The sequence below is a fragment of the Sorex araneus genome, chromosome 9 (assembly GCF_027595985.1).
Source record: "Sorex araneus isolate mSorAra2 chromosome 9, mSorAra2.pri, whole genome shotgun sequence".
Taxonomy (NCBI): Eukaryota; Metazoa; Chordata; class Mammalia; order Eulipotyphla; family Soricidae; genus Sorex; species Sorex araneus.
The window spans coordinates 42,981,556-43,001,837 of NC_073310.1; the positions used below are offsets into that span (position 1 = coordinate 42,981,556).

Here is a 20,282-nt window from a genome sequence, read left to right on the forward strand (position 1 = left end):
GTGCCATTTTTGGGGTGCTCATGCAACTTGGATTAAGAGAGAGTTCCTGGGCCAAGGTGGCATCTTCCTTTTACAAATGCCCGTGGGACGGGATGGGCTGGAGGGTTCTTGGTACTTGCTCTAGAGCAGAGTTCATGCAATGTGGTGGGTTGGAGGAAATAGATACTCTTGGTTTTTTTTAGGGTTTGGGAGTTTGGAACACAATGGTGGTACTCAAGGGTGCTCCTGCCAGGTGCTGAACCAGGATTGGCTACTATAAGGAAAGCGCTCTAGCCACTGTACCATCCCTCCAGCTACCCTGTATCATCTCTCCAGCCCAGGGACAGAGCCTCAGGCTATTAGCCTTCAGCGGGGAGCCTGGCAGAGGGGGACTTAGGGTAACACGAGGGTCTCCTTGGGGCTGGAGTGATAGGACAGCAGGGTCTCAATTTCCAGTATTCCATATGGTCCCTCGAGTACCAGCAGGAGTAATTTCTGAGTGCAGAACCAGGGGTTACCCCTGAGCACTCGCAGGTGTAGCTCCAAAACATAGAAACACAAAACACAAAAACAAAACATAAGAGTCCCTATGGGGGGCTGGAGCGATAGCACAGCGGGTAGGGCTTTTGCCTTGCACGTGGCCTACCTGGGTTCGATTCTCAGTATCCCATATGGTCTCCTGAGCACTGCCAGGCGTAATTGCTGAGTGCAGAGCCAGGAGTAATCCCTGTGCACTGCTGGGTGTGACACCCCTCCCCCCAAAAAAAGGGTCCTTACGGAAAGAGGGAGGTCTCATAAACTCAAGATTACTTGACAAAAAAAAGTTTATCGGAAGCAATGAGGGGCTTTTTCCTCCCCTCCCCTCTGTGGAGATTGAGACTTAAATGGCTTCACTTTTTTTCCCTGGCATTGTTGATCCTTTATGGGCCAATGTGGGAACTCATATGGTACTGGTTTGCCTTAGTGAAAAAAGGGCTTTTTGAGGACAAGATCACCCATATCTCAGGGCTAAACCTCATTTGCATGAGAATATGCCTATGGTTGCAACCCCCAAAGCGGTGTGAGGCTCCATGGGGCGCCTCTGCTAGCTCCCCTGTCCTCACAGGCAAGGCCAGAGCCTGTGGCTGAGCAGCCTGGCTGGGAAGGGTGGCAGGAGTGTGACAGGTGAGGGCAGATGAGTGAGGGCAGGTGTCCTCATGGAGGAGGGAGGGGAGAGCTGGGGCCCAGTGGGAGGTCTGGAGGGGGATGGGTCCAGAGCATAGAGTTGGGAGAGTCGCTTCCTAGAGGGTTATTGCAGAAAGTTAGTTGGGGGCACACAAGCAGGTGGGGGCTTGGAAAACACTGACAGGTCGGAAACATTCTCAGCCCAGCAACGGGGAGAGCAGCTGCCAGGGCAGACACCAGCGACTTGCTGAGCCACCTGTGCGGTTACCCCAGGACGTGACTCACCAGCCTTAGACAGCACGGCACCGACTCCCTTCTCCCTGGGGCCTCCCCTAGGGGCCCAGGTCTCTGGCTCCCTTTAGGGGAACCCAGCTCCCACCGAAAACTCCCAGGGGCGGGGTGGGGAGTAGTAGGCAGGGATTTCGGTGTCTGGAGGGAGGACAGGGCGGAAGGGTCGGGCTGTGGCTGCGGGGGGGATTGGACAGCTCTGGGTCCTGTTGCTCTGCAGCACACATGTCTGCTGAGGACCTTGTATGAGTAGCAGGTCCTGGCGGGGCAGGTCCTGGGGGGGACACCCCAATACCCCTATAGGCAGGCAGGGGCTCGGCTAACTTGGTTCATTGTGATCGCGATGGAGCTGGGCCACAGCAGGTGATGCTCAGCCGTGCTCAGGCGTGACTCCTGGCAGTGCTCAGGGGACCATATGTGGTACCAGAAATCTAACCAGGATTGGCTGGACACAAGGTCAGTGCCTTAAGACCTGTCTCTTCAGCCCTGGCTCCGTTGGTTCTGTCACAAATAAAATATCACAGAAAGGGAGGAAGGATTCATTCCCAGGCAGGGGCAGGTCAGGGCCAGGGACCTCCAGATCCAGTGCAAGGGGGTGTGCAAAGCAGGCTGCTTCCCTCTGGGCTCAATGACTCTGAGGCCCTTCAGGTCCCGCTGACTAACCTGCTTCCACTCAATGGTTTTTTTTTTTTAATTGCTCTCATTTCTACTTTCAGCTTTTAATATTAGTGTTTTCCATCATAAGAAGAAGATTCTGGGATTATGGCCGTATTGCCCTGGTATCAGAAAGAGACAGGTAACAAATTCCCAGCACCTTGAGTCTGTGTGTGTGTGTGTGTGTGTGTGTGTGTGTGTGTGTGTGTGTGTGTGTGTGCGCGAGAGAGAGAGAGAGAGAGAGAGAGAGAGAGAGAGAGAGAGAGAGAGAGAGAGAGAGACGGGGGGGGGCAGAGGGGGGGGAGAATGTGTATCACATGTTTGTACGTGAGCTGGGCTGGGGCTCATGAATCGACCAGTGGCCCCACGCATGACCTGACACAACCTCATGCATGACCTGACATGTTCACCCAGAGTGCTGGCCAGGCCTGTACCTGAAGCCGCATTCTCCCTGTCTGGACCCCAGACCCACAAGCCCAGCCCTTACACCCTCACTGTGCCTGAGAAAACCAGCACCCACATGCCAGCTCCTGCCAGGGCTGCTGGCTATAAACCTTCTTGGCTTCCGGCTCAAAGAAAATCCTCTGCTTTAGATTTCTCTGTTTGCTTTGGGGCCACACCCAGTAATACTCAGGGGTTACTCCTGGCTCTGCGCTCAGGAATTACTCTTGGTGGTGCCCGGGGCACCATATGGAATGCCAGGAATTGAACCTGATCAGCTGCGTGCAAGGCCAGTGCCCTACCCTCTGTATTGCTCCATCCTCTGCTAGAAGTTCTTGGAACTTTTGTGATTGAAGAGAAGGACACTCTCTCCTACACCAGGCGGAAGAGCAGAGTTTTCTATGAATCCAGTGAGCATGAGAATGCGGCGGGGGCGAGTGAATGGAGCAGGGCACAGGGCTGCGGGGGGGCTCTGCCCTCGTCCCCGGCCAGCACTGGCTAGTGGCCCCTGCCTCCATAGGGCCAGACAAGACTATTCAAAGCACAGTCCCGTGGCCAGACTGCCTGTCCTTCCCACCCCACCCTGGGCTCCTGGGGCACTGGGTTCAGTTGACTGAAGGGGAAATGTAATTCTAGATCTGCACAACTGGAATTTCCAGCTGTAGCACACAAAGATCTTTGTCGGATGTGGCAATAGGAAGTGATTGCCAGTGGACTGTACTGATGGCCCTGCCTCACACTTCCCCCTGCAGCCCCACAGGCTGCTCTACAGTGAGAAGTGACCCGTGTGAAAGGGGCGTGTCCCCCCTCACACCCCCCCCCTTCCTTCCCACACAGAGTCACTGTTCTGGCAATTGCCAAGTGTAGGGCTGGGTGTTCGCTGTGGGAGAGGTAGTGGGGCTTCTTAGCTTCAGCTGAACTTGGGCCTTAGACTGCATATGGGGGAAACTTTGAGGGTACGAGTTGCATTTTGGGCATAGTTATACCCCCCCACCCCCACTCCACCCCAGAAGCTCTTTCTTTTGCAGTGGGAAAGAGCTTAGACTTCAGGATTTCAGGAGAATGACCTGCTCATTGGATGTGCGATCTCAGTCGGGGCCCCAAACTTGCTGGGGCCCCACTGCCCTGCCATCCTGGGGGCTGGTTATCGGGAACTTCAAATAAGACAGTGACGACATGGCAGGTTAAAATTCAGTGTGTCTCTTGGGTTTTGTTTGTTTGCTTGTATTTGGAACCCACGTCGAAGTGTTCAGGGCTTACTCTTGGCTCTGACTCATGAATTACTCCTGGTGGTGTTCGGGGGGGACCACGTGGGGTTGACAGTGATTGGACCTGGGCCAGCCATGTGTAAGGCAAATGCCCTATCTTCTGTATTATTGCTCGGGTCATAAAATTCAGTGTGTCTCTTGCTATGAGAAGTGAAGCCAGTGGAGGAAAACAAGCAGAAGAGAACAAATCACAAACATCTAGATGATTTCTGTGTGTGGGCTGTGTTTATGGGCTGATGAAGAAGCTGATGAAAATGCCGTTGTCCTTCCAATCTAAAATGCACATGTGATGTTTTCTCAGCTTTGGAATTGGAATGCCACTTATTAACTGTGGCCCACAGGCTGTGGAGTCTCGTATAGTAATAATTTGTAGTTGCTAATGCTGGCTTTTTCTTTGTTTGTTTGGGTGGGCCACACCTACTATTGCTTGTGGGGGCTTCTCCTGGCTTGGTGGACTATTTATTGGGCCTGAACTCAAACCTCTGGCATGCAAAGCAGTGCTCTGCTCACTGGGATTTTTCTCTGGCTCCAGCCATTTTTTTTTTTTTCTCAGTGGCTCACAGAATCCTTACTTCCTGTGAAGCCTTGGATTTGACAAAATACAGAACTTATTCCAAGTTTTACTTGCTGTGTTGGGAAGTATGTTGCACAACAGGAGACACTTTAAGTCCCCTTAAGTAGACTGGTTCTGGTGCTGGTTTGGGGGCTCCGAGTCCAAAGGTGGTCTTCCCTGGATGTTTTGAGCTCAGAATAGTCATTGTCTTGGTCTGTATTTCTCACAGGGTGAATATCCCAACTGCTGAGAAGCCCTAACTTTAGTTCCAACTCTAAGAAGCAACAAGATACTGGAGATAAATTTTTAGACTTCTAAAGATAATTTGTTTCACCTTCTGTGTTTCTAGCGAGTTCAGAAGCCAGAGATTGTCATCTTCTTCCTCCTCTGGGCAACACGACTTTGAAAACGAGCTGGTTGGTATCTAAGAGACAGTTGTGGCTGGGACTGGGTTGGGAGGGAGATGGCAGTAGTGAATGGGGTGAGCAGCTGCACTTCGGTTCCATCACTGCCCCAGAAACTTCATCTTGAGTCACAAGTGCTGGCAAGGGCTGCTCTTTCCATGTGAACTTGGCAAATTCCACAGGGAGGATGGCAGCTGGGTGCAAGAGATCCTGAGATGCCTGAACTCCCAGACCATACTCTCCTGATTTCTGTTGCACAGGCAGATTTGTGGGAGAGTTAATTATTGATTGTCCTGCTGGCTTAGGAGCCCATGGTGGTCAGGAGCCAGACCTTATCCAGCCTGTTCTCACCTGATGTCAGGAGGTGCCTAGTAATTGTTGAATGAATGATGTACAAATATTTGTCTTTCCCAGTGTGTAATCTTCCAGCTTTAGGGCGTATGAAGTTAAGAGATGCCGTCAGGAGGGTGGGGCAGAGATTGTGAGCAGGTAGACCTCTTGCCTTGCATGCAGTTGAACCAGGTTCAATACCCAGCACCCCATTTAGTCTCTGAATTCCACCCGAAGTAATTCCTGAGAACACTGCTAGGTGCACCCTCCCCAAACATAAACAAACAAAAGAGATGTGATGGGGGTAGGGCTAGAGGGACAGCTCCACAGGCTGGAGTCCATAGTTTGCATGGACGAGGCCCAGGTTTGATTCCCGGCACTGCATGGTCCCCTGAGCACCACCAGAGGTGGCCCCCAGCACTGAAATGGGGATGACCCCTGCATGCTGCCAAAAATCAAAGAGAGAGGAAGAGAGAGAGAGAAAGACAGTCAGACAGAAAGGGGATAGGCTATCTAACTTCCAGCCCTCCTTACCCCTTTAAGCCCCATGGCAGGGGCTGGTCCCGTTACTGCTCTGGTTCCTCTTCTGTCCCATGTCTCAGTCAGGCATTTTACGACAAGTGACCAGAAACCCACATCTGCCTGTTTCTTCAGTGCTGACCTGAGCTTTCTTCAGCTCCACATTCGAATTTCATGATTCGTCCCTGGAGCTTGTGTAATTCCACAAACCGGTCCAAATTTGAGACACAGGGTGTATATTTGGGGGGTCTAGGAGCCATGCAAACTCAAGAGCACATGTGGGGCAAAGGGCTAGCCTGCTGAATTTGGGGCAGAAGAGCTGTTTCTCTGTAGCAGAAGAGAGGTGAATAGTTAATGCTCAGGGTGAGGACTCAGTGTGCTTTGGTGTCTGTGGGAAGGTAACCCCCATCTCTCTTTTCCAGGGATGCTGCCCTTGGCTGACAGCCATCTTCCGCCTGCAGTGAGTAGAGCCTGGCTGGTGTGTTGGGCGGGAGTGTGGAGGAGGGTTTGTCTAAGTATTTGGCCAATCAGGAAGGAAGAGTCCATGTACCTGGTCCTGAGATGAGGTCTCCTTTTCAGTTCTGGTCTCAGTCAGTGAGTAGCTGAGAATAAAGGTGCCCGGGAACACGTCCCCGCACACGTCCACATGAACTAATTCAAGCTTGTCTTTAGCTTTAGGCAAATAGTCTATTGCCTTGTTATTGAATGCTGATATATTTAGATGTAAGTTCTTCATTTTACAGTGAAAAACAAAGAAAATCATGGTTGATGCTTCTGGGACTTGGTCAGAAAGATTAATCACCTGGCTAGGTGCATGCTGTGCAGCACGTGAGAAGTCTGGGTTCGATTTTTGGCACCACAAGGTCTCCTGAGCTCTGCTGGCAGCAAACCCCCAATCACAGAACTGGGACAAAACCCTGAACTAAAACAACAACTGAAAAAGTGGGGACCTCTGGAAAGAAATGTTGCAAGGGGTGGTAGGTGATTAGAACCTTTGAGTCCCCAGTTGATGTTGCTGAGTTCCATGGAGAAGTTATCTTTTTTGTTTTTGAGAAGCATCTTGAGCAAATGCAATTACTCACAAAGCGTGAAGACAAGGACAGTGCTGGTCAGAATGCTATGATCATGCCGCACTTCAGAGATGCTGAGATTTGGAAAGAAAATCTTACAAATGATGAACCATGCTAGTCAGAGGATACTGGGTTTGCTTTCACAACTGCAAATGGGGTCAAAAATTGCAGCTGCTGGGGCTGGAGCAATAGTACAGCGGGTAGGGCATTTGCCTTGCATGTGGCGGACCCGGGTTTGATTTCCAGCATCCCATATGGTCCCTCCAGCACCGCTAGGAGTAATTTCTGAGTTGAAGAGCCAGGAGTAACCCCTGAGCATTGCCGGATGTGACCCAAAAACCAAAAATAAAAAAAAAAATTGCAGCTGCTGAGGCCAGAGCAATAGTGAAGCAGGTAGGGTGCGTGCCTCGCTCGCAGCTGACCTGAGTTCAATTCCCAGCACCACGCCAGGCCTGATTCCTGAGCACTGCTGGGTGTGCCTCCTCCTCTGCAAAAGAAAATTTTTCTGCCTAATTCAGATGAATCAACAGTATGCGTGAAATGCCAGGAGTGGCCTTTGAGCACCTCTGGGTGTGGGTGCTCCCCCTGCCTCCCCATGCTTGTGGAAGTGTGACTTTTAGGGAGGTTGTTCCCATAGGAATTGGCAGGAGACAGAGTGTCTGTAGAACTCTGGTGAGGAGCAAGGGGTTGGGGGTGGGTTTCAAGGAGGGGAGGGAGGAGCAGCATGGGGAGAGGCCTATCAGCCAACCTCATCTCTTCCTGCTCTCACAAAGTCTTGTCACCGGGACACATGACCTGTTGATACAGAAGTCAGACAGAGGAAAGAATCTGTTCTGAAGGGGCCAAAGGGATGGCTCAATGGGCAGGCACACAGGCCCTGGGTTGGACCCCCAGCACATATGGTCCCCTGAACACTGCCAGGAGTGACCCCCATGAGCACTGATCTGGGGTTAGCTCCTGAGCACTGCCAGGCATAGACTGAAAAGAAATAAACAAAAATCAGTAAGAGATGAAGCTGCTGTTCTCTGACTCTGGGAGGTGTTTGTGGTGTGTTTTGCATTGACCGGTGGTTGCTGTCCCTGGACACTCGCCACTAGCCAGGACCCAAGGGGCAAAAGCAAAAGCATGAGCTCGTCATTTGTCATTTCTAGGCACGGCAGAGCCCAGCAAGTGTGTACCATGCTCCTGGCTCTGTGCCCCGTGTGTGCCTGCCAGCCTCGGGCTCTGTCCCACCTCCCTCCTCTGCACCCTCACGCGGGGCTGCCCCATATCCTAGGGCGATGCCACCTGGGTATTCTAGCACCAGGGCAGGCGGCTGGCAGTGCTTTGGCTCTTCTCGCCCCTGAAAGGATGCGCCTGCAACTTTCTGAAGCCGCAATGAAATATTAACAGCCGCTCAGGGCCAACATGGCGACTGACATTTCAGCCGGCTTCTCCTTTTCCTTCCTAGCAGCCTTCCCCAGCGAGAGAGGAAGTCACAGAGAAAGTTTGGTTCAAAGTTGAGCATCCGTTGGTTTCGATCCTTGTAAAAGAAAAATTTTGTTTGTTTTGGGGCCATACCTGATGGTGCTCAGGAGTTACTCCTGGCTCTGTGCTCAGGGATCACTCCTGGCGGTGCTCAGGGAGCCCTACAAGGTTCTGGGAACCAAACCTGGGTCCAGCATGTGTGAGGCACACAGTTTACACAGTTTACTCGTGGTCCAAGCATCGCTCTGGCCCTGGTAATAATTTTCATGGCATGTTCTGTGGCCCATTCGCTGCCCTCTGATAGTTTCCCTAGGCCTGAGAGAACTGTAACGTGAGGGCACGGCTTTGCCCTGCAGATAAGCAGCCAGGAGCGCTAATACCAGGAAGCTTGGCCGTCGCCCAGGCCTAGCCTCTGCCAGCTCTGCTGAGGACGCTGTGGCAGCTAGCCTGGGGCGGCTTCGTGCGTGCCCTGGACAGTTCCTGAGCAGGCAAAATGGGGTCCGCCATGGGCAGCTGGTTACCAGCCTGTGCTCCGCCTCCCACCTCCCCAAGCTCACCAGGCTCGGCTCTCCAAGCAGGGAGCCCCTTCTGCTGGCAATACAAGAATCTGCTTCTTAGAACCCAGAATTTCTGGCTAAGTGACTCAGAGTCTCCAAATATAGCCCAGAGGATGGGAAAGGGCAGTGCAGGGCCCGTGGGCAGGGACCCAGGGCACAGTGGGGTCCTGGCCTGTCACTGAGTGGCTAAGGGGATCAGGGTCTAGGCTGGGCCCTATGGGAGGACACCCCCAACTGACTTTAGAACTTCCTTTTTGGGGGCATTCCAAGCAGTCTTAGGGAACCTGGGTTCACAATCTGGTCAAACAATGGGCATTTTAATGCTTGGGCTATTTGCTGACCACCAGGGCAATCCTGGCATGGCTTGGGAGTATCCAGGGCCACACCTAGTGGTGCTTCGGGCCACGTAGTTCCAGGGTTTGGAAGTGAGGTGCCCCCAATCACTGAGTGGTTTTCCCAGCCCCAGGAGCAACCTTCTATTCTGAGGTTTTGCGGGCTTGCAGGAAGGAGTGATGGGATCATTGCCTTCATGTATTCCCCACCCCCGACGCACACGCGCACACACACACACACACACACACACACACACACACACACACACACACACACCTGCACACAAAAGGAGAGCCTGGATGCTTTTAGAGATTGATGGTGCATTAGGGGCCGATTCTGTGGCTCCTGGTGGTGGGACAGGCTGGACCCCACCCCTCCCAGCTCTGGTTCAGGTGGTGGGACTGTTGGTAGGTGCGCGGATGAGGGCTTGCCTTGCACATAGCTGACCCCAGTTCCATCCCTGGCACCCCATGAGGGATCCCTGAGCTCAGAGCCAGGAGTAAACCCTGAGCACCGCCAGCTGTTCCCTATATATATATAAAACAGACAGGTGTTCTGTCCTGTGTCTTCATCACGTGTCAAAGCCAGGGAGCACCACTCCAGACTCCTCAGGGGTCCATGAGGAATGAAGGAGACAGGGGTTGGGGAGCTGGGATGGGGGGCTCCCCTGCTCACCAGCCTGCATGTGTGTCTTTGGCAGTGATGAGCAGATCCTGGAGTGGTGCGGGGAGGATGCCATCCACTACCTGTCCTTCCAGAGACACCTCATCTTCCTCTTGGTGGCTGTCAGCTGCTTGTCCCTGGCCGTCATCCTGCCCGTCAACCTCTCAGGAAACTTGCTGAGTAATGACCCCTTATTCTGGCTAAGGGGGGCCCAAGTGGGTCAGCAACCCCAGGGGAAGGGGCTTGTTGTGAAGTACCCCAGAACTCCTGCTCTAAGTCAGATGTGAGAGTACTACAGGCAGGGTGCTTGCTTTGCATGCAACTGATCTGGGTTGATCCACGGCACCATAGGGTCCCCTGAGCCCCACCAGGAGTGAACCCTGAGTGCAGAGCCAGGAGTAGGCCCTGATTACTGCCAAGTGTGAATCTCCCTCTAAAAAAAAAAAAAAAACCCAAAAAGTCAGATGTGAGAAAGACTCCTGAGGGCTTCCTGAGCTTTGGGTTATTTTTTGTCACACCCAGAGATGCTCAGTGCTTAGTCGGAGCTCTACTCAGCAATTACTCCTGGCAGTGCCCAGGGGGTCATAGGGGATGTCTGGGGTCTAACCTGGGTAGGCCGCATGTAAGGCAAATGCCCCAGCTGCTGTACTATCGCCCCAGTCCCCCAGACTTGCTTTTGAGCCCAGCGCAAGATGATTCTAAATTTCTCGTGGCAATGGCACAAGAGTCTTATAGCAGGAGGGATTGATTTTTGGCTTTACCCGACACAGGGGAAGCTGCTGCTTCTCCTGCTGGGGAGCAGCGACTTTGGCTGGCTACCCTGAGCTGCCTGACCCTCCTGCCTCCGCCACGCCCCACAAGCCGAGACTGCTGCTCCCCTCGCTTGGTCTTGGCCTGGGCCCCGGGACTAAACACCTGTGCTTCTTTTCAGACAAGGACCCTTACAGTTTTGGGAGGACCACCATAGCAAACCTACAGACCAAGTGAGTCGGGGGCAGAAGGGCACTGATGGGGACACCCGAAAACCCCAGTCCCCTGGGGCAGGTGAATGTCTGATGCCCCTTTGCAGCTTGCAGCACTGGGCCGTGGCCACAGAGAAGCCCCGGCAGCTGCTACCCTGCAGGAGGCTGGAGGAACACTGGGGGCGGCGGGGGAGTGTGCCTCCGGGTTCCTCCTACAGGACAGGGCTGGGGACAGCTCTAAAGTTGTCCCTGTGGGTCGAGGGACATCAACTGGGGGAGACGACACCGGTCCTCAAATCTGCCAGGAGGGTTCTCCTGCTTAGTGCTCAGCCTCGCCCCCCCTTCTGTGGGGGCACGGCCCTGACAGCAGGCGTGTCCCCTGCCTCTCCCAGCAATGACCTCCTCTGGCTGCATACCATCTTCGCCGTCATCTACCTCTTCCTCACCGTGGGATTCATGCGCCACCACACCCAGTCCATCAAGTACACAGAGGAGAACCCGGTGAGTTGGGGTTGGAGCTGTGGGGAGCTCAGTCTCTGCACCTTCCCTCCCTGTGGAACCCGGGCCTGTCTTCCCTTTGTAACTGGGGCCAATAGTAGTGCTCAGGCCTCACTCCTGGCTCTGGGATGCCTCTGGCGGGGCGGGGCAACCACATCTGGCATTATTGCTTACTTTCTTCAGCTCTTAGTTTTTGTTTGGGGGGTCTCCCAAACAAGGCTCAGGGGGCCTAGGGGCCACCCCGGGCAATTCTTGATCAGCTGGGCCAGATGATTCAATGCTTGGACCCAGTGGTGCTGAGGCCCTCCAGGGCTACACCTGGTGCTTGGGGGACCTTGGGGTTCCAGGGTTTGAACTGGGGTCCTGACGTGGTGCCACACATACAGCTCTGACCCATCTCTTCTCCTTACATGGTCTACTTCGATATTTTCCTTCCAGTCTGCCAACTAGGCCTCAGATTTGTGGGTTTAGGCTTGTAGCTCTTGATTCTAATAACATCCCTTAAGTTGGACTGAGAGCTACCCCCTCTCTCTGCACACCACTCTTTCATGTCACCTGTAGCCTGAAGGTGGAGATGCGGTGGCTGATTTGGGACCGGGGCTTTGAGTGCCTCGGGGCCCAGATTGTGCCCTCTGGGGTGGGCTGTGGGGGCCTCTTAACCAACAAGATGGGCCCCTGGTTGGGGGTGAGATGTGTGTTTCTGCTGTACTTCAGACATGGGAGGCCCATGTCTGAAGCTCATTTTCACCACTTTCATTTCTGGGGCAAGTTCTGATCTGCAGAGCTGATCGTTTCAGTCTGTCTAGAGGGCAAGGGGACCAAGCCTTCATTTGAGGGAACCACTGGAGAGCACCGTACTGGTCGCCCCAAGAAACTGCCATGTATTAAGTGCGCTTCACGTATTTCTAATAAGATGACTTTCTAGAAAGTGAAATTTGTTGTGTTCTGGCTTTGAAAGGTGACATATAAATAAAATGTATAATTTATCAAAAAAAGGTGGGGGTGTTTCAGTGATAGCAAGTCCTTGCTTAACTGTCCCCCAAACAGCAACTTGCAGTAAAAATGATGTCTGAGGAGGCCAGCTCCTAATAATATAGTGACGGGGGTTACTTTTCTTGTAATGAGCCATTACCCGAGGTCTACTGTCCCTGGCTTCTGGGTTGGGTTCTCCAACCTGCTTTAGGCCCCCACCTCCTTTGTGTCTGACTCAGTTTCCTGACATGCAGAGACTTCTGGAACTGCTCCAAGAATGTGTCCAGGAGCCCCTGGAAGAAGTTGCTGTTTTTGTTTGTGGGGTTTTTGTTTTTTGGCCACACCTGGTTGTGCTTAGGGCTTTCTCCTTGCTCTGTGCTCAGGGATCACTCCCGGTGGCTCTCCTTGGATCATGTGTCTTGCCTGGGATCAATCTGGGGTTGACCTTATGCAAGAGAAGTGCCTTAAGCCCTGTATGAAGAGGATGCTCTGTAAAAGGCTTGTCCCGGGCTACCTCGGCTCAGGACGGGGAGCACCTGAGCCTTCTGAGTCCGCCTGTTTTCTCTCAGGCAGGGAGTCTGCGGCATATGCCAAAGTGGCTTCCTGCAGACCGAGTTGCCTTTGGTGACTTCTTCAATGTGCTTCTCCAGCAGGTGAGGCGGACTCTGTTCATCACAGGACTCCCCAAAGAGACCAGGAAGGAGACTGTGGAGAGCCACTTCCGGTATGGATGTGGGGGCAGGAGGGAATCAGGACCTGCCCTGGGCAGGACCAGTGTCATCTCGGGGGCCCAGGGTCTTAGTGCACACCTGTCTTCCTTTTGCATCCCTGCTGAGATCTGAGAAGCACCTGAGCATTGGATGGCTGCACATCTGGCCCCACTGGTGCTGCGGACACACCTTGACTGGTGTCCTACAGGTGTTGGCCACGGCATCCCCATAGCCAAGTACAGGCCAGGGTATGGGTGCAATTGAAGGTGTGGGGAGCACAAGGGCAAAGAAAGGGATCCCAATATTTAACTTTCCAAACCCATTCTCTCTTGTATACGTGTCTCACCTGCTTGTCTCTGAATCTTTGCTTATTCTCCACTCTCAACAAGTCTGTGTTCTCACTTGAACACACTCTTCTCTCTTTCTTTCTTTCTCTCCTCTCATATCTTTCTAAATAAGGTTTAACAAAACCATCTTGCTTCACCAAAAAAAGAGAGAAAGAAATAAAGGAGAGAGAAAGAAAGAAAGGAAGAGAAGAAATGAAGAAGGAAGGAAAGAAGGAAGAAAGAGAGAGAAAGAAGAAAGAAAGAAAGAAAGAAAGAAAGAAAGAAAGAAAGAAAGAGAAAGAAAGAGAGAGAAGAAAGAAAGAAAGAGAGAAAAGAGAGAAAGAAAATCCTGGGTTGGAGAGATAGTATAGGGTGTAATTTCTTGCATGTGACCAATCCTGGTTCAATCCTGCCACTCCATATGGCTCCCTGAGCACCACTAGGAGTGATCCCTGAGCACAGAGCCCTGAGGACCAGAAGGTATGGCCCCCATCACAGAGAGAGAGAGAGAGAGAGAGAGAGAGAGAGAGAGAGAGAGAAGGAAGGAAAGAAGGAAGGAAGGAAGGAAGGAAGGAAGGAAGGAAGGAAGGAAGGAAGGAAGGAAGGAAGGAAGGAAGGAAGAGAGGGAGGGAGGGAAAGAAAGAGGGAGGGAAGGAGGAAGGGAGGGAGGGAGGGAGGGAGGGAGGGAGGAAAGAAGGAAGGAAATAAAGAGGAAAGAAAAGGAAAAGGAAAGGGAGGAGAGCGGCCAGGAGAGCAGAGGGGAGCCAGGCCAGCCGGCATTGTGGGTGCAGAGTACCCCCAGCAGGTCTCCTGCTTGTGCGCTGTCCTCCCAGAGTCCAGGGTCGCCCTGCCGAGGGGAGCCCACTCCAGGATCCTTCCCTGGGAGGAATGCAGGCCTTGGAGGAGCATCAGAAAGGGGTTTGGGACAAGTAGGACCAGGAACCTTCCAGACCCTGGGCTGGAGGACTTGAACTTGGGTTAAAAAGCCACAGTTTGGGACTGGAGCAATAGTACAGTGGGTAGGGCATTTGCCTTGCACGTGGCCAACTCGGGTTGATTCCCAGCATCCCATATGGTCCCCTGAGCACTGCCAGGAGTAATCCCTGTGCGTCGCCAAATGTGACCCAACCCCCCCCCCTCGAAAAAAACCACCACCACCACCACCAACAACAAAAGAGCCACAGTTTCCTCTGAGTCCTTTGTCAGCAACTCAGCAGGCACTGATTTGTGCTGTGGGCCATGGCTGGGCTGCGTGTCCAGTCTACTCGTACTGTTTACAGAGAACAGGTGTTGTGGCGAGCAAGCACGGCATGGTGGCTACAGACATGGGTGTCTTTCCTGGCTCAGACAGTCCCTGGCTGTGAGACCCTGGGGCCCTATGTATTTCACCTCCCCAGCCCTTGTTTTCCTCCATGTCCAGTGGGGACAATACTCAGAGATGACTGGGAGGGTCACGCAGGACAGCACTTAGATGCTGTGTGGCCACAGTGAGCCCAGATGCCACGTGTGCCCAGGGATTCCCCGGGACTATGATACATGTGGCCAGTTTCTGACTGAGGGTCCTCAGTCTCTTTTGAGCTTTAAAAGTCAGTGACCTTCAGAATGGTCACAAACTGGGGCCAAAGAGATAGTATACAGTGGGTAAGGTGCTTGCATTGCACATGGCCGACCCAGGTTTGATCCTTGGCAACCCATTTGGACCCCCAAACATTGCCAGGAGTCAATCCTGAATGCAGAGTCAGGAGAAGCCCTGAGCACTGCCGGGAGTAGTCCCCAAACAAACGAACCAAAAAAAAAAAAAACCAGCCCAAAACAAAAGGGTCACAAACTGCCTGGCATTCCAGTGAGGGCCCCAGACAATAAGGCTATTCTATTGGGGCATAGGAGAGAACACCACGGGCTTCTGTGCATGCAGAAACCCTGGGTTCAATCCAAAGCATCACTTGGTACCCTGAACACTGTGCCAGGCACCATCTGGTATGGCCCTAAATCATCAGGTATGCCCCCAAATCCAAGAGCAAAAAAGAAATCTGTTCCTTTGGGGGGATAATGCATCATGTTCATTTTTCCACATGAGAAGTAACCACTGATGTAGAGCCCAGAGGGTATCCACTTGTCAATTGCAGGTAGTTCACTGGATGCTGTTTAAAAGGCTCCTGGGGGCCAGAGGGATAGTACAGCAGACAGGGCTCTTGCCTTACATGCAGCCGACCTGGGTTTGTTCTCCAGGACCCCATATGACCCTCAAGCCCTGCCAGGAATGATCCCTGAGAGTAGGGCCAGGAGTGAGCCCTGAATATAGCCAGGTGTGACCCCCAAACTAAACCAACAAAAGCAGACCAAAAAAAAAAAAGAACCAAGACAAAAGAAAAGGCTCTTTTGTGAGAGATGGAGCACAGGCAGGAGCATGTGCTTTGCACGTAGGGGCCCTGGACTCAAACCCCAGAACCACACGTCACTGAGCACTCTCAGGAGCGACCTCTCAGCACTAAACCTGGAGTAATCCTTGAGCACTGCTGGGTGAAGCTCCCCAAACACACACACACACACACACACACACACACACATGGCCTCTTTGTGTTTAATTTCAAAATGTTTCCCCTTTGGCAAAAGGCAAAGAGGCAAAGAGAAAGAAGAGAAAGGAAGTTTGCAGTTTGCTCTGGTGCAAGAGACCGTCATGATTCACTCGTTTGAAGGCTTGGGGGTCTCTCCCCTGGGGCATCTTGCCAATGGCTGTCTTTTGTCCCCCCCCAACAGGGACGCATACCCAACGTGTGAGGTGGTGGAAGCCCAGCTGTGCTACGACGTGGCCAAGCTGATAGATCTGTGCAAGGAGAGGTGAGGGGACTGTGCCTCTCTCACTGTCACCCCTCTATACCCCGCCTCCCCGCCTTCCTGGCCTTGGACCTCCCAGGTGGGAAGGGAGAGGAAGGGACTCTGACCCCGGCTCATTCAGAAAGCTCAACTCCAGGTTCTGGGGGTGACTGATAATGGGACATGGGTGAAGGGGGTCTCAGCACTGGAGTATGATTCTGACCTTTGCCCTCCGGGGCCCCCAACTGCAGAAAGAAGACTGAGAAGAACTTGAACTATTACACAAACCTGCAGGGCAGGACGGGCCAGCGGACCCTCATCAACCCCAAGCCCTGTGGCCACTTCTGCTGCTGTGAAGTGCCGGGCTGTGAGCGGGTGAGACCCCTGGGATGAGGCTTGGGCCCCTGCTGGCTGCTGCCCTGTCCCTGGAAGCATGGCTGGGACCATGGCGTGGGGTGTGTGTGGGGGGGGAATTCCCGGGCTCTCCGTCACTTGGGGCTGCCTCACAGCAGCACGTTCCCTGCAGGAGGATGCCATCTCCTACTACACGCGTATGAAGGACCAGCTGGTGGCACGGACAGCCGAGGAGAAGCTCAGGGTCCAGTCCCAACCCCTGGGGATGGCCTTTGTCACCTTCCGGGAGAAATCCATGGCCACCTTGTGAGTGTGGGCACACTCCATATAGCTGGGGGTAGCTTGAGGGCTTTCCGTGACCCTCCCCCGGGGTGGGGACAGTGCCTGGGAAGGCAGTCCCCAGACTCAGCATTTTGGTTTGTGCTTCCGTAGGGTGCAGGGTTTCCACCTGAGCCCCAGAAACCCCTGGGGGCTCAGTGCCCCACATTCTCCCTACCAGGATGGGTGCCACTGTCCTCCAGACACCCACCGCAGAGCCATGGAGCCTTCTGGGCATGCGCAGTTTCTTCTCCTTGGGTAGGGGGGTGATTTGGAGGACACACCCGGTAATATTCAGGGTAACTCCTGGCTCTATATTCTATTTTAATCCTGGTGGTGCGTAGGACATATGAGATGCTAGGGATGGAGCCCGGTGGGCTGCATGCAAGACAAGTGCCCTCCACACTGTCCAATCTCTTCAGCCCTCTGGGCATGCGCTTCTGTCTTGCTGTGGAGCAGGCCTCTGCGGCCAGACCCCTGGGCATGCCAGGTGCTCAGGGTCCAGGGAGCCCAGGATCCCAGTCACCTCACCATGGGGACGACAGGGGGCAAGGAAGGAATAGGGATGCAGGGGGAGGTGACCGAGCACAGGACTTTGGCCCTGCCTGGCGCCTGGGCACTGCAGCTGGGCACAAGCTCGGGTGTGTCCCACAGGCCTGGAAGTGGGGGCTTGTGGCCAAGAGGAGGCCCGGGGACAGGGAAGGGGTGGCCGGAGATAGGAGTGGGGGCTGGGGGGATGGAGTCGGAGCTGAGGAGATGGTGGGGGTGCATGGGAGTCTTGAGGAGGAAACGGGGTTGGGGGGAGGGTTGTGTGAGTATCATGGGGAGCAGTGAGGGAAGGTTGAGGCCTGGGCTGACAGGAGCTCCAGCCCCTGGCCAGGGCAGAGGGGCGGGCCCAAGGTAGAGTGGGGTGTTGGGCAGTGCAAGCAGTGAAGCAGTGTGTGTGTGTGTGTGTGTGTGTGTGTGTGTGTGTGTGTGTGTGTGTGTGTGTGTGTGTGTATGCGGGGTGGTACCTAGGCCGGCCTGGGTGCTCACGCTGTCTGTGCTCCTGGCAGCATCCTGAAAGACTTCAATGCCTGCAAGTGCCAGGGTCTCCGGTGCCGCGGGGACACCCAGCCGTCCCCCTACAGCAGTGAGCTCTGCACCTCCAGGTGGACCGTGGCCTTTGCCACCTACCCCGAGGACATCTGCTGGTGAGCCCCAGGCCTGGAGGGCGGGATGAGGCTTGGGCCCCTGCTGGCTGCTGCCCTGTCCCTGGAAGCACGGCTGGGACCTGCGGCTGGGGAGATGCTCACTCCTCTGGGGCTCTGGGGGCCCAGGGTGGGGTCTGTAATCTGCCTGTGAGTCCTCATCCAGGGCTGCACCCAGGGTGCCTCCCAGCTGAATAGAAGGTGACCTGCAGTGCTGTTTTAAACTTTCTTTTTTGGGGGGGGGGGGTCATACCTGGCGATGCTTAGGGGTTATTCTTGGCCCTGCACTCAGGAATCACTCCTGGCAGTGCTCAGAGGACCATATGGGATGCCAGGGATTGAACCCAGGTTGGCCGTGTGCAAGGCAAATGCCCTACCCGCTGTGCTATTACTCTGGCCCCAACATACTGGCCACTTTGCAGAGCTCCGTCGCCGTGGGTGGCCTGTGGCTGCTGTACTGGGTGTGCTACACCAGGCCCAGAGCCAGCCTTTCTCTAGCCTGGAGACCTGCTAGCGAGCTCGGCTGTGTCCCTGTGGGCATGTAGCAAGTGATAAGCAGCAGTGCTGAGGTGAGGGCAGCCAAGTAGCCGCCCTGAGTCATCAGTCTGGCCTCTGATCCTCACCCAGGACTAATGCTGGTGCTCGTTTTCACTGGCTCTAGTTCCGCCTCTGACGGTTCTGCCCTTGGTGAACTGGTGAACTTGGTCATGGTTTGTTCGCATCACCAAACCTATCCATGAGCTGGATGTGAGTGGCTGTTCTGCACGGCTATCCCTGGCCATAAGAGGGCATTGTGGGGGGTGGGGGTGAAGATACGGGCGCCAAGGGATGTGAGGGGCACTGAGGCAGGAGCTGTGTTCCTCTGGCTGTGCTGTTAAATCAAAGCAGGGAGACTTGGCCAGGCGTATATTAGTATCTTTAGAGTAATGCTCTAGGCCGGTTTCCCCAGTGATCTGAAAGTAGAATGTTTCATTTGGGGAAGGGGGAAGTTTGATCAGGAGCAATTCCGGGCTCTGTGCTCAGGGGAACATAGTGGTGTTGGGGATAGAACTGGAACTGGCTCCATGCAAGGCCTTACTTACCCCCCTGTCCTGTCTCTGGTGTTCTTGGTGGGACACAAAGGCCGAGGCTTTTGCAGCTGGGCCTGTGTCTGTGTCCCCCAGCCCCCTCCTCCCTGCCTCTCAGCCAGGGCCACCCTCGGGAGAATGTGTCCCAGGTCAGTCACAGAGCCTTCACAGCTCTGCCTCAGAACCGCCACGCTTGAGCCTTGTTTGGGCTGTGTGCGTGCTCGAGGCATCTGCTTGGATGCTAGCTGGGAGTCACGTGAACAGGGGATAACCTTGTTTCTGCTCTGAGCTCACAAGGGACCCAAAGTTGATTTTGTAGCTGAAGGTCAGTACATCAAGCTTGTCTTTTTGTTTCTGGTGTCGCACCTGGCTTTGCTCAGGGATCCCTCCTGATGGTGCTTGAGGGACCATATGGGGTACCAGGGATTAAAGCCGGTTGCCCCACTGTGCTGTGTCTCCAGCTCTTGTTTGTCCTCCAGAGATTGAGATGAGGCGTCAGCCTGTCTGCAGCTTGCCCTCTGACCCCCCTGTGCCTCAGGCACTGCTGGGGTGCTGAGCCCCTCCTCTCTGTACCCCCACCTGCAGGAAAAACCTCTCGATCCAGGGTTACCGTTGGTGGCTGCAGTGGTTGGGCATCAACTTTATCCTCTTCGTGGGGCTGTTTTTCCTCACCACCCCCTCCATCATCCTATCCACCATGGACAAGTTCAACGTCACCAAACCCATCCATGCGCTGAATGTGAGTGACTGTTCTGCGCGGCTATCCCTGGCCATGAGGGCATGGGTGGGGAGTGGGGGTGAAGATATGGGGACCAAGGAATGTGAGGGGCACTGAGGCAGGAGCTGTGTCCCTCTGGCTGTGCGGTTGAGTTGGAGCAGGGAGGCCTGGTCAGGCTTATATTAATATCTTTAGAGCAATGCTCTAGGCTGGTTTCCCCAGTGATCTGAAAGTAGAATGTTTCATTTGGGGAGGGGGAGGTTTGGGCCCGTGCTCAGGAGAACATAGTGGTGCTGGGAATAGAACTGGGACTGGCTTCATGCAAGGCCTTAACCCCTGTGCTATCTCTCCAGTCTCTCAAAGTAAAGTATTTTTGTTTGTTTTTGGACCACAACTCCTGGTGCTCAGGGCTTTCTCCTGGCTCTGTGCTCAGGGATCACACCTGGCAGTGCTCAGAAGACCATATGTGGTGCTGGGGGTCGAACTCAGGTCAGCCACATGCAAAGCAAGCACCGTACCCACTATTCCATTGCTCTGGCTCAAAAGTAGAGCATTTCTACAAAGCATTCATAAGCCAAGGATATGCTCCCATTAATGTACACTAAAAAAATGTGTTCTCAGGCCCCAAACTAACCTCTTGAGTTATACCAGACCACACATAAA

At 53.9% G+C, this 20,282-nt stretch overlaps 1 protein-coding gene across 2 annotated transcripts in view; it reads left to right on the plus strand.

The window, feature by feature from the left end:
* The window catches only part of TMEM63A (transmembrane protein 63A), a 39,162-nt gene that overhangs the window by 6,794 nt on the left and 12,086 nt on the right, over nt 1–20,282 (plus strand). The window contains exons 4-15 of one of the 2 annotated variants that reach the window (XM_004605517.2): nt 2,148–2,227; nt 4,697–4,763; nt 6,023–6,060; nt 9,728–9,870; nt 10,622–10,673; nt 11,045–11,153; nt 12,776–12,846; nt 15,916–15,996; nt 16,224–16,347; nt 16,499–16,632; nt 17,700–17,837; nt 19,487–19,640. In XM_004605517.2, the coding sequence (XP_004605574.2) occupies nt 2,148–2,227; nt 4,697–4,763; nt 6,023–6,060; nt 9,728–9,870; nt 10,622–10,673; nt 11,045–11,153; nt 12,776–12,846; nt 15,916–15,996; nt 16,224–16,347; nt 16,499–16,632; nt 17,700–17,837; nt 19,487–19,640 (1,191 nt within the window). Of the gene's footprint in view, nt 1–2,147; nt 2,228–4,696; nt 4,764–6,022; nt 6,061–9,727; nt 9,871–10,621; nt 10,674–11,044; nt 11,154–12,772; nt 12,847–15,915; nt 15,997–16,223; nt 16,348–16,498; nt 16,633–17,699; nt 17,838–19,486; nt 19,641–20,282 lie in introns of both variants that reach the window. The other variant, XM_055147152.1, reaches the window with a different exon arrangement.